Source organism: Betta splendens, chromosome 17 (genome assembly GCF_900634795.4).
Source record: "Betta splendens chromosome 17, fBetSpl5.4, whole genome shotgun sequence".
Classification (NCBI taxonomy): domain Eukaryota; kingdom Metazoa; phylum Chordata; class Actinopteri; order Anabantiformes; family Osphronemidae; genus Betta; species Betta splendens.
The window spans coordinates 7,862,380-7,876,059 of record NC_040897.2 but is presented as its reverse complement, the minus strand read 5'-3'; the positions used below and the strand labels follow the sequence as shown (position 1 = coordinate 7,876,059).

The window sequence follows — 13,680 nt, the reverse complement described above, 5'->3', positions numbered from 1 at the left end:
TCTAACAAGTCTGGCCTCGTTCATTATTTACCGTCCCACATGCTGCACTTTATAGGTCAGGGCCCATAAATTATAACACGTTGAGCTTACATAACCCTTGACGTTAGCGTGTGGTTTAGATTATATTCAATGTCTGAAGCTTCCTCTTAGTCAGAAGCTTAAATCACCACTACTCATCTCTGTCTTCATTCTTGTTTTACTCACCCTTCCTGTCTCACGCAGCGCCGCTGAAATCAAATCAGGAGGATTCGATGTCACCGGCACTGCTACAAGGAAGTGACTGGGGAGTGAATCAAGTCGTGTTATTTCCACCTGGTTTTCCCCTCCGAGCTGCAGAACCCGAACTGTGACGTGAGCGAAAACCACATCAGTCGGCGCATGGTAATTGCAGGATTGCGTTAGCGGGAGTGGCTCCGGGGGCCGAGTCTCGTCTCGCCGCACCTGGGCGCGTGCGAGGGCAGCGCACCTGGGCCTCAGTCACGAAACCTCGGCCCGCGAGCGCGGCTAATTATGGGGAAGTTGAGAAAACCCACGGTTCGCACCATTCACTGACACGCAGGCAGTATTCTGTAATACATGCTCCTTTTATTAATTAACCTTTAGAAAACATGGCTGAGCACAACACACACCAGTTGACCATATATTGCGAGGAGAACACTGAAAAAATACATTTGGAACAATGTTACATATTTCAGCAAAGGTTCCCACAGCTGTACAATGACCCGTCACTGTACTACACCGCTGCATATGCCCAGGTCGTAATGACAGAGAGCCTGAACGACGTGGTGCTGGACGCTCAGGCTGAACAACACCCAACCGTGATACTTCATGTTATGGGCTTACAGTGAAAAAAGCTTGGCGAACGAGAAATCACAACCACCAGACTGGGATTTGACATGTGGTAGTGTGTATAAATAGTAACAAATATACAGTGAATATTATTAACCAATACCAATATTATCATGTCAGAGAAGGTACAGTAATAAATACACTGTTACAAACAGCTGAAGGGTCAGTACAACACAGCTGGGTGCAACACACACACGCACACACACACACACACACACACACACACACACACACACACACACACACACACACACACACACACACACACACACACACACACACACACACACACACACACACACATCACATCTCCCTCCTGTTCTGAAGGTTGCACCTTACATCGTGGTACCTATAAGGTAGTGTTAGACGGGTCGGCAACCGGCTGCCAAACCGTCCGTGTAAATCAAAGTGCAGGAATAGAAACTACAAGATACAATTGTCTCATAACAGACAGGTGTCTTTTTAAATGTGCACGCGGCTTTACAGTCACTCTGAGTTCAGCATCAGTCACCATAAAAGGCATTCGTGACAATGGAATGCTGTTGAGCACAACAGGTGCGTTTGAGCCGGTGAGAGGGGGAATTACAAAACAGAAAGCGATTTCTGCTTCTGGTGTCACCTGCTCATTAGCCGTAATTAGCCTGTAATCTTCGTTTATCTTCAGGGTGGCGGTGATGCAATTAAAGTGTTTGTCTTTACAGAAGATCTGGCCACGCAACCCATGGAAATATTTTTCCACATTCCAACTCCGAGATACCATGGAATATTAAAAAGAGGATGATTTGAATAAAATGACTGATACTTTCCTCATCATGCCGAAAGCCACAAAGTGCAAATTGTGCTGGGAAGTCGACTGATTTTTAAAAATACATCCACTGACTGTTTTGTACGAATAAGCTCATACTATTGCCAGAACATCAGGAAGACTGTGAGACCTAAACGTCCTTTTGGTAGAAAATTGACACGTATTTCAGCTACATGAATGTGTTCAATAAATTATAAAAACACTTACAAAAAGACAAGGTTGTAAAAAGGCACACAACGTTTTCTCTTTTTACACGTGAAAGTGTTAGAAAGTGTTACTACGTGGTTACAAAATACCAGGTGTCGTTCAGTCCTGGCACAAAACAAGGATCTAATCAAACAGAAAAATGTCCTGAAGTGCAAGGGTGAAGTTTTTATTAGTCCCACCACACTGGTTCATATCCATGTCCATGTCACCTTCTTTGTCCGATCCAGCCCCACCTCTCTCATCAGACAGTAGACCGTCCTTCAAAGAACAGCCGACACTCCTCCGGCCTCCGTCCGAGGGGGCTCAAAAACAAACTGCTGCAGGCCCGCCCCATATTCAGACAGGCCTGATGAGCCAGGCAGCTCCTAAGAGCCACATTGCAGGATTTCTCCACTGCAATAAAATATTTTCAGCCGGAACAGTGAAACCTGTTGATCTCAGCTCCATCAGTTCAGCTATGTTTCCGCTGGGGAGACGTCGTGCGCCGCTATTTCTACTCCTGTCTCGTCTTTGAGCGTCAAGTCCCCAGTTGTCTCCATCATTGTGCCCTCGCTGTCTCCATCCTGGTCGTCTAGTGTCAGTTCGAACTGAAATTTACTGGCTACAGGTCCCCCCTCCATCTCCCCATGAGGGCCTCCCTCTCCGTCACTGCTGTAGAAGGGAGGGGAGGGGCTCTGAGGGATCATGCTTTGGTACCAGTTCCTGTTGTCCTCCAACGTGTCCAGGATGTCCTGGGCATCAGGGTAGACCAGATCAGCCCATGTCTCCCACAGAGGGTGAACGACGTAATCAATGAAACAAACCTGAAACAAACAAGGGGTGCTTGATGTGAGGCAAAGGAACAACCGAAAGTGTGAGTGGTTTTATTTCAGGAGTTACACTTGTGTGATCTCTACCTGTGTCTTCTCCACTGAAGCGGTGTGTTTGTCACATGCTGGGCTGATCTCCATCCCTCTCTCCCTCTCTCTGTCTCCCTGGTGGAAGAACTCCTCCATTATCCGGTCCGTCCACTGCCGGTACACGTCCAGAGGCTTGGTGGGGTTGCTCAGGTCAGCACAGTGAACCATGTTACGCAAGACCTAAAGAATTAGAAATAAGAAGAACAGTTATAGCACCTTGTATTTCTCTTTTGCATTAGTTTGCATTACGTGCAGGACAGACATGTGTCTTACCTGAATCCTGTCTGTGTAGTTGTCCAGCATCAGCACTCCAGAGCTGGTCACCTTCTTGGTTTCCACCATCGTCTTCAGATTCGCCAGCAGGCTCATGTGCTTAGTCATGTCTGTTGCCAAAACCTGGAAGACAGAGAAACACAACAACAAACCGTAAGATACAATGTAAGAAAGCAGAGAGAAAGCACTGGGTAGATTCCTGTGAAAGCTAAAACTGGCCCGCAGCCTCAGACAGAAATGCAAACGTTTCCTCACCATGTCTATGACCATCCTCCGGAGCGTCTGCCTCTGCTTCTTGGTGAGGTTTTGGAAGATGTCACAGTTGTCTTCCTGCAGTAGTTTGAAGCCCACGGCCAGGTGGTGGTTCTCCAGCACTGACTCATCGTTGTACATCAGCGCCAACTCAGAGTCTGAAGGCAGAAGAAGGAGGAAGAAAATAAGTAACAGGAAGAGAGAAATTAAACTAAGCACTGGATTTTAAAAACCCAGGTCAGGTAACTATAACAACCATGCAAAGTCCCATAAAACCCACAATGTTGCCTTTAGGGTCAAACCCCATTAAGCCACTTTTCCTGGCTACTCTGATGTAGACTAAACAAATGAGTGCATGAAGTTGCAAGGAGAACCTACTGGTGTTAATGAGGAACTGGTTGGACACTCCTGGGTGGTCCACGTCGTGTATAGCTGCAGCAAAGATGGCCGCCAAGATCTCCAGATCAGTGAAGACCGCCTGTAATGCAGCACGAGAGTAAAAAGAGAACAATTAACCAACTGGTAAAACAGGGTGAGACGGCAGACAATGGACTGCAGCTGATTCTTCAGAGTGTCAGCTTTTCGGTCATGTTTCAGTGACACACCAGTGACAGTAATTTCATTCACCTCATTAAATCATAAACAGCTTGAGAGAAAGGCGTGGGAGAAGGTGTTGCATCAATCGCAAAAGCATTCAAAGCCTTATTACTAATTACACGTTAAAAAATATGAGTGAGAAACTCTTGACATTAAAGCAACAGAATGTCAGGCAAACTGACTTACGTCCAGGGCGGGAGTAGACAGAAGGATGTGTGTGGACTGGGCTACGTCTGCCGCGTGCAGGCTGTTGTGGTACGCCACGTCGGAGTGATAGTGGTCCTCCAAGGTCAGCATGAACGTCACAAAGGTGTCAGTTGGAATCTTGAATGTCCTCATCAGGTCTCTCTCCTGCATGAGACGACAGAGAGAGGGGCTTCGTTACTAAACGTTCGCTATCTGACATAACGCTATCAGTATGCTAACAGCTAACAGCAGCCGTTGCTGTATGATATTTTACTAGGGGCGAGGACGTGGCACTGACCTGGAAGATGGTGTACATAACGCATGTGAGCGGTCGGTTGTGGGAGTGCTCAGCAATCTTGAAGACGTTCAGGCCCCATTTGTTGATATCCTCTAGATCCTGTTGCAGAAGTCAGAATTTAAGCATCACAGGCTAAAAACCAAGTGATCTGCTCACTTTTTAAAAATTTGGTTGCATCTCGTACCTTTGACAGCAGATCCTCCTGGTCCGTCTTGACCCCAAAGCGGTTGCCAGAACTCCCAGAAATGCTGGACGTGTGGCTGAGCTTCCTCACCCCACTGATCTGAGTCATCATCCCACTTTGCTGCTGCTGCTGCTGCTGTTGGCCCTGCCTCCTCTTTCTTTCCCTGGACTTGGGAACTGAGCATGGAAGATCCAGCTCAGTGGGCTTGTCTGCAGAAAATAGGAGAAGGACACGAAAAATGAGAAGAACAGAAATGAAAAACATCCTGGCTTGTTACTTACACACACGTGATAACCCATTAAAGCAGCCCTGGAGTTACAGTTTCATTAAAATACGTATACTGTTACTGTAACCACAGCAAGCGCCAAATTAAGCTTTATTTACAAAAACATTCCCATTCAAATGTAATGAGAATGTCATTTATGTCGACACATGAGATCGGTTCCAGTTCACGGTTCATTCTGAGAAATGTAGCGCTGTTGTAATAACAATGCGCAGAAACGCGAAATACTGGTTCGCATTAAAGTGAAATGTTTAGAGGAGGGACTTGTTTGTGTGCGGGCATGTGCGCAGTGTCGCTCGAGCCGGGCCTGCTGGCTGCGTGAGACCTGCACATGCTGCACGCAGCTGACGTGGTGCGTGTGCAGACTCCCTCGCTCTGTGTGCACCACACACACCGCAGTGAGAAAAAAAACAACAGTCTGAGCGGCATCCTCCGCGAAGCAGAGGGAGAAAACGAGCTCTCGGCACCCGACAGGTGCAGATGGCAACAAAACCACTAAGTCGTGATGATAAGATGAGGTTCTCTGTGTAATCCTGTATTTGTCTGCTGTTCCCCGAGGAGTCTGAGCATGCAGAAATCTGCATGTGTCTCTGCTGCTCAGACAGAAAAGCTGAAGATGAGCTTGCAGCCAACCTTGGTAGAGTCGTAAAACACTGCTACGCTTTCAGGAGGGGCAAAGACCTGCAGTCCTCCTGATGAATAATAAACTATGTACTGTATCTGGACCTGATGTGTGCACACTCATTGCCCCGGCCTCTCCAGAGGAAAGTTCTCTGGGTTCAAGAGCCCCTTCCCTCCCTGCCCCACCGCAACATCTGACTGCAGTCAGTGAGGGCACACTGGATCGCTCCTTTGTACCAGATCAGACTGGTTTGACAGCGGCAAAGCAGGCTGCTGAGTTTCTCTGCTAGTTCGCACATGCATCTCCAGCACACGATGTTTTTAGACGGATGGAACGGGCTGCGCGATTGTCTGCGTGAACCGGCGCTGCAGCGCTCACCTAGGAAGGTGTTGGAGATGTACTCGGACACCTGGTTGCCGGAGCGACTCATCTCCGAAAGGTGGCTTAGCTCCCGATTCAGCATCCTCTTGAACTGAAATGAGAAAGATGCACAGAATAAGAAAAAGGACTCGACTGCTGTGCTGTCCTGTTATTTTCTACTGGAATATGTCCCCTGAGAACATACAGAGAACTCTACAATATGATATTTCAGCAAAAACATATATTGAGGCCTCAAATTCAGTGTGTTGTAAGTATATTTATGCATTTCTCAGCACATACAATCACTGATCATGATCATCCTTTAACCAAACACACAGAATGTAATGCCATTTCTCCAGCTGCACTGTGTGCACGCGCCCACACCCACACATACACAGTCCCATCCATGCAAAGCGTCCTCTGGGACGGACCTTGATGTATCCCCAGGACACCGAGAACAGGTAGTTGGCCTCAGGCATTGTGCTGAGCTGTGCTGAGCCCCTGGCGCTCCCCAGCAGAAGCCCTGCGTGCTCCTCTCTGAGTGGACCCCCAAGGCTGAGCGCAGCCTACAGCGCCAAGCTCAAGGCGCCACCAAGTCGCCACCGTCCGACGGCTGACCGCGCTGAAAACGCCCCGGCTGAACCAGAGAGGGGCCCCGGAGAAGCCCCTACATCTCCGGCCAGCAAGCGCTCCGCATGCGGTCGCCCGCTGCCATCCGGGGGTTGCGCCTCCCTGGCGAGTGTGATGGAATCCCCCTGAATGCGATCGATATTTCCTTTCCTATTCTTTCGCTCTCGCCGCCTCCGCCCGCCTCTGTTAGCGTCTGTCTCCAGCTGCCGCCATTGAAACGTTATCCAGGGACATGGCGGGGGAAAATCCAGCCTTCGCGAGCCCAGATGGAGCGAGGCAGAGAGGAAGGGCAGGCTCCGAGACGGAGGGAGAAAGGAAAGCAGGGAGGAGGAGGAGGAGGAGGATGCTCGAGCTCCAGAGTCCCCTGTGGCAGATGGGCTGGTGGACTCTCTCTCTCTCTCTTTCTCTCTCTCCCAACACTGAACCACGCACAGCACTGCAGAAAATGGAAATGTGGAAAATCCCTCTACATCCTTCTCTCTATTTCTCTTGCACTCCCCCCCCCCCATGTCTCTTGCCTCTCCGCTCCCCCCATCTCTGTCTGCCTCCTCTCTTGGTGTGCTCCCTGTGTTCAGTAATGCAGAGCAGAAGCAACGCATACTGCGCAACGTGAACTCATCACATCATTCACAAACAGTGAATGTCTGTGCCTAGATTGTGGGATTGGACCTAAAAGCCTCTGTTGATCCCTATATTACTCTATATTTCTTTCAATATCGGCTTCTGCTTCCTTTTTGATCCGCCTCGCTGCACAGTCGGACAGACTTTTCAGTCTGCAGCCCCTCCGGCGTACCACCAATTGCACGACAACCTGAACGCCATGGCAACAGAGTCACGTGGCCCACTCTGTTGTTCTCACGGTGGGCCCCTCTCCCACCACATTGCATCACATCACACACACGCACACACAAGCATGTACTCACACACACACACGTGTATTCAATGCAACAGCAGAAAATCTGCAAAAAAATTTAAAAAAAGCAACAATGTTGCTAAATTTACTAATGTTGAATATTAGAAATAAAATGTGCAAATAAAATGTGGTTATGGGTATAATGTGTTCAGACACATTATATTTCAGCTTGTCAGGACTCTTATTATTTCTTATAATGGGGTCTTCACACTTTATATTGAATCTGACTGTCTCAAGCAGACAGCTAACATATCTTTGACTGTGAAACTTGAATAGCACTTTCAAAGCTGCACTGTTGGCTGCACACAAATCACACACTGCCAGCAGTCCATAAAAAATCAAAGAGAGCTCATGAGGACAAAGCTTTGAGCCCAGAGTCGGGCTGCTTTAGTCCATTTCAAGGGAACGAGCACTTGGATCTTGAGAGCAGCTGAACCCTGGTGATCTGGGTGAACTCGGCTAAAAGCCACATGTCAGTCACCCGGGTTCATGTAGTTCAGCTCAGACGTGCACAGCACACACTCGTGGCCCGGTGACAAGTCCCGAGCGTGCTGGTTAGAGAGAATTACTCAATGCGTGACATTAACAAATGCATCCTTTTACGTTAGCAGAACAAGAGTACACTCAGAACAAAACCCTCTCTTGGGTAATAAGGAGAAGTTGCACAAACTAGTGGTTCTCAGAAGACGGCGAGCTGATGATTGATAATGTTTGAACATGCAAAACAGGTTCACACTGGAAACACAACAAAATGTATGTTTTTACTTTGCTAAACTGGTCAAAACTCTCTAATCCGCTGAACTGAGTTAAACACCATTAGTGCAGCAGCTGCTTGAACTTATAGTTACGCCAAGAATCGGCCATGTAGCAGCTCTTTCTAACAAAGTAAACTGACTTCAACATTTACTGTAGTTTTTTGACAAATTAAACAGCATACATTTATCTGTTACTCTGAAAAAATCCCAGATCACATTTTCACAGCATATTGAAGGCAGCCACAGAAAAAAACCTCACCTTTTTCCAAGTTGTAAACATCCCAAGGGTTTTCTTCTGCTTTTCAGAACAACATACTCCCATTGTCATTTCACAAAACCCAAACACACATAAAAAAAAAAATCCTGTGAAGTTCCAGAAGCCAAATCTTCATACAGCGGTTCTGCTCTACTCTTTGCTGAAGTGGCGTCAGGCAGGAAACATACAGCAATAAAGCTGACTTGACTCAGTGGCCCTCATAGTCTATGTCTCCGGAATGAGTGGCTCCTCCCTCCAACACAGGCCCGAGCATGTGTCCCCACCTACTTCCCTTTTACTTTAATTAATTGACTGAGGTCATTTACTGGTAGTCATACTGCTCCCTTACACAGCCTTAGGCTCCAATAACTGACATACCTGAGGTCATCGCTGTAAAGTCCCACAAGACAAGTTAAACAGGCAGTCGCTGGTGCAAAAATCACCAGTGACCTGCATGTGTTTCCTTTAGGACGAGTCTTTAAAAGTTGACCCAGTTGTATTTTTCTCCTTCTGTCCTGCACTGAGACATTGCATTGCAGACATACAACGTGATTGCACAGGAGCAGCTTGATAGAGTCACTGTATGTGCAAAGGTAGAAAAGCCCAGGGTGAGCCAACGCGGCTTCTGCCCCATGTGGCTGTTGACAGTGTCAACACACGGAGCAGAGAGTTTTCACAGTTTAGTAACGCTGGGAAGACACATTTCCTAGAAGGTGTTGATCAAACGTGTGTAAGAACGGGCTTACAGTAGAAACATGTTTCATATTTACCTTTCTTTTTCTGACTTATTTCTCATAATAACAGCGTTTTACCGGGATTAAACTTTTAATTACACTTATGCCCCATAATCAGTACTGCAGCCCATCTGATCTCCCCACCACCCTTTCAGTCAGACTCAAAAGTCAAGACTCACTGAGTCTCACATATAATTTAATGACCATTAAATGTCCCCGCCACAGCTACAGACCCACCGCTTACATCTGTTTCAATAATTTTGCCATTTTTTCCCCCTCTAAAGACGGCGGCGCTTCAAAGTGAGTGACCACACATGAGTTAAAGTTTCCTAGTGGCTCGCGCGCCGCTCCGTTCCGTTCGGGGCCCTGCTCGCACGCTAAGCCACACGGCGCGCCGCTCCGCTAACTGGATTCAGATGGCAGTGTTTGTCCAAGGCCGTCGCCAGCACCGGCGTGGAAGTGCGGCGAGGTTAATGACAGCGAGGGGCCGGGAAGCAGCTCCCCGGGTTACGGTCGCGGTGACCAGGCTGTTGGTCAGCAGAGTGTGTGGTCCCGCGATACACCTGCGTCCTCCCACAGCCAAAACAGAGACTCCCTGGGTTTACATGTGGGTTCCATTAGAAGAAGAAAACCCTGCAACTGTCGAATTAAAAAAGGCAGTAATGTAAGTTGCAAAATGCAAAATGAACAAATGAATGACTCCTTCGCATCACTGTACAATTGCACAAGAAACTACGCCATGCGGCACCACACACTGATGACCGTTGCTTCAACAGCAGCGTTGGTCAACGATTCTGAGCGTTTGCGCTGGGCCGGACTCTGACTCATGATGAAGCATGTGCAAAGGCGGCAGTGCTGCTGGGCGTCTGCAGGACCTCGCTCATTGTCCTCACGGACCCAGTGACGTACTTTTCTGCCCAAGACTGAACCTGGACGCGCATTCAAAGCGCCGCGATTGTCGTCTGCTACCCGGGGGAGCGGAGGAGGGGGGGGGGGCGGCAGGAAATAAAGAGACAGGAAGCTGGTGTCACGGTCGCAGTCACCCATCACAGTTCGACAACACTCCTCCCCATCCCACTTCGCCCTCAGACCACAGTGTAGAAGACAGACGGAAATGGACAACGCCACCCTGGGTGTTTATAATCTGCTGCCGCCACGGAGTCGCGACTGTTTGTGTGGGGGGTTGAGAAAGACCGCGCAGTGTGCAGTAATTGGACGGAGCTCCCCACAGATGAAACACTCACCAGAAAATGTTTATGTGTCAGAGGGCCATAGTTCTAAATAAATGCTTTGTGTAGATTTTGAGGAAACCATCATGTGTTCAGTTAGATTTAATTCACGAATGTGACTTTTATCACTTCAAATGAAATGCTTGAATGGGACCAAATGTTTTACGCTTCGTCACAGGAACTGACGAATATTTACTTTTTCAAAAGTGGTTCTGATTGTTTATGTCATCACTTTACAGCTATGTTTGCCTTTTTTCATCTTTTTGTCCGAGGTTACTGTATGTCATTGACATTTCTTGCAAATCCCAAAGTATGAATAACTTTACCCACTTATTCTATGATATGCGTTCATTAGCTTGCAAAGTAGAAACATCTGGCCCACTGCTCTCAGCACTGTATCACAGATCATCAGCAAAAATGAAACAAATGACAGATGCATGAGGGCAGTGAGCCTTTACACCGGAAGCACCCCCAGTTTGAATAAGATACAGACACCTACAGTATGCAGAGCAGGCTTTCATGGAATGTGCTGTAATATTCAAAAATGACACAAGCGCTTCCGTTACGTAAGCTAAACAAAAACTGCTTCTGCACAAAAGATCCATAAAATGATGATGCCGACTCATGCTTCCACAGAATAGCTGTTACTTTGCAAGTGCGTCAGTGTGGCAAAAAGCAATTTACATTTTGCATAGCCTGTGCAAATGGACAACCACATGGCAACAAAGACAGAGTGTGCAGCTGTGAACTCGTCGGTCGAGTCATCACCAAACCTCCAGTCAACATAGTACAGAACCCTCTGTGTGTACTCTGCATAGGTAAGCACAGAATATATTGTACAGTACACACTGCATTGTCCTACCTTGTTGGAGGCCATATCACTGACAGAGCGGTAGGTCTGGATGGTCTCCAACTGGTCCAGACACCAGTCCAGCTCCTCTATAGTCTCCATAGCCATCTTCTGATAGGACTCATCTGCCAACAGACACATTGACATGTAATTAGGCCCCAGCGGCTCCATGTGCACAGCAGAGCCCCCTGATACCCTGCGTGGAGGTCTGAGGTTCCCAGAGTGGCTTGGTCGTACAGAGGACTGGCCCACAGGACATCCGGGAGATGCGGAGGAGGAGGGGGAGGTGTGTACACAGAGCTCCTTCATCTTGTTACACTCCTAAAACACGCCGGGGAAGTCGTGCTCTCAGACGACTCTCAAACTGGGGCTAGGGTTACTGTTTGCCCACTCTCTCGCTCTGTAGCCCCTTTCTCTGCGTACCCCCTGTTTTCCTCCCCCTTGCGTGTTCTTCGAGCCCCCTCCCACTCTGCCTGGCGAGTCCACCCTCTCTTAGCCTCTATTTTGAGTTTGCTTAGCCCCAAACTCTGGGAGTACCACTCTCCTGAATGAGTGGCCTGCAAACTAGGCGGTCTGCTGCCTCCTGCTGTTGAGGAGTCTGCGACCCCCCCCCCCCCCCGTTTCAAAGATTCAGAGATTGTATAAAGAAACAGGTTCAGAACACAAGTCTACAGCCTGATTTTATACTATGATAAATTCTTCTTACCTTAAAAAAAATGAAAAATCAAACTCTAAGGCTCAAAGAACATCATCTTTAATTTCTCCAACATGATCTGCTAATGCTGCAGACAGAAAAGCTCCAACTCCCTCCACTCCTGAGGACTTCCTTTCTGAATCGTGCAGCCCACTTTAAGGCTGCACAGTGTCACACCATGCCATCGTGCCCCACAAACCGACTCTCTCCTCTCTGAACCTCACAGAGAGCGAAAAAAAGTCACATCAAACACCAATCACTGTGTTTGCACAAGCAACATGAGAGGCAAACTTTGACTCCCTGAATTGGGAAGAGGCCAGGCCAGGGTCTAACTCTGAGCCAAAGAAACCAAAGCGCTTCCTCTTTGGACTTGAACTTACTCAAAATATGGAGCGGAATTACTGAATGGTGGAGTGACTGCTGAGGACAATCGCAGCCGCCACCCGATGAAATAGTCCTGCCGTTAGCAGCCAGGACTCGCATGGTAGTTGGATAAATGTAGGAGGAAAACTTGCAAAACATAGACGATAAAACACAGAATCAAACTAAGATGCATCTTATTCCACTGCAGCAGTAATGATGTTGATTCAACAAATTTTTGCCCGGAGGGAGCACACGCTCGGTGCATCTGGATTTCCCCACCTTCCCTTTTCTATGGAAAAGACTAATCTACTTCATAGGGCTTCACACATGGAAGACATTTGCCCCATATGCTTAGCACAACAGGACAGCCAGCATGCTGCTCCCAAATTTACGTCAATATACTGGATCAAAGCACTTCAAAGAAAAGCGATGGCGTACAGACGCAACCACCAGGGTTTAACAAAGAACATAAAAAAGAGAAAATACCTTTTAAGATCATAGTACTGCAGTTAGGGAACCTGGACATACAGTATTAACACTAGAGACAGATTACAAGTCATCTGTGTCCCTACATTTAACCAGTGTCCTGTGGGTAGGAATTTAAAGAACCCTAGACGACAATATACTGTACTGCTGAATGTCAAGGGCTGCAGCGTAAACTATTCAAAGGAACCACCGGTCTCTAAACCACGCAAAAGTCAGTGACACTGAACAGAAAGTAAAGCATCAAAGCAGCTTATGCACAAGGTGGTTGATGACTTGTTGAGTATATACTGGAGTGTGGTCGTCTCAAGCCATGGGGGCAGTAGATGACGTCAAAAAGGTGTTACCGCGTCCTGCCCCATTCCTCCTATTATACAGATGTGTAGGAACATCAAACGGCTGGCTCCTCCGCGCCGCCCGTATGACGGGGATTCAGGTCATTTTGAAGCTGGCGGCGGACTCATGCACACAGTCCAGAAACCACTCAGATCTATTTCACTGTTTCGCTGATTTACTTTTCTGGCATTGAAACCAGCGGCTTCCACCAGGCTGCCTGGAACATTAATGAAAACAGCTGAACAGGGAACTGGAACGGCTACTAATCAGATTTGTTAGTTGAAGTTGCACATTTACTGTATTGAGCCAAAATTCCCCCCTGCTTGCATGCGCATAGCAATCACCGCGGCATTTGTCACCTCTTGTCAGGTATAAGTACAGTGCAAAACAGGCTGACGGGCATTTCACAATGTCACCAGTCAAAGGTGGCATGACGCACTTTCAGTCTGAAAAACCTGCTCCCAGACAGTACTAGGTACTTTTCCAGCCTGGTTTTTCAGTGGACGTCTATTTTTTTATTCGGTGAGTCCTAATGCTTCGGCCATATGCTGGAGGCTGCTCGGAGGACAACAGACTTCAGTGTGCAGACAGACCCGGTTTGCCTCTCCTCTCTCCCCTACAG

The 13,680-nt window shown here is 47.8% G+C and overlaps 1 protein-coding gene across 4 annotated transcripts in view; it reads right to left on the bottom strand.

Annotated features, from left to right (window-relative positions):
* Positions 1-565: 565 nt before the first annotated feature.
* LOC114844431 (cAMP-specific 3',5'-cyclic phosphodiesterase 4B-like) overlaps positions 566-13,680 on the bottom strand; it is a 32,823-nt gene continuing 19,708 nt past the window's right edge. For 3 of the 4 annotated variants that reach the window (XM_029131793.3, XM_029131794.3, XM_029131795.3), the window contains 10 exons: positions 11,195-11,307; positions 5,834-5,927; positions 4,551-4,759; positions 4,367-4,465; positions 4,069-4,233; positions 3,664-3,763; positions 3,289-3,443; positions 3,034-3,156; positions 2,758-2,940; positions 566-2,664 (listed from right to left, as the gene is read on the bottom strand). In XM_029131793.3, the coding sequence (XP_028987626.1) occupies positions 2,317-2,664; positions 2,758-2,940; positions 3,034-3,156; positions 3,289-3,443; positions 3,664-3,763; positions 4,069-4,233; positions 4,367-4,465; positions 4,551-4,759; positions 5,834-5,927; positions 11,195-11,307 (1,589 nt within the window). In that variant the 3' untranslated portion in view covers positions 566-2,316. Of the gene's footprint in view, positions 2,665-2,757; positions 2,941-3,033; positions 3,157-3,288; positions 3,444-3,663; positions 3,764-4,068; positions 4,234-4,366; positions 4,466-4,550; positions 4,760-5,833; positions 5,928-6,246; positions 6,916-11,194; positions 11,308-13,680 lie in introns of those variants that run through there. The other variant, XM_055503540.1, reaches the window with a different exon arrangement.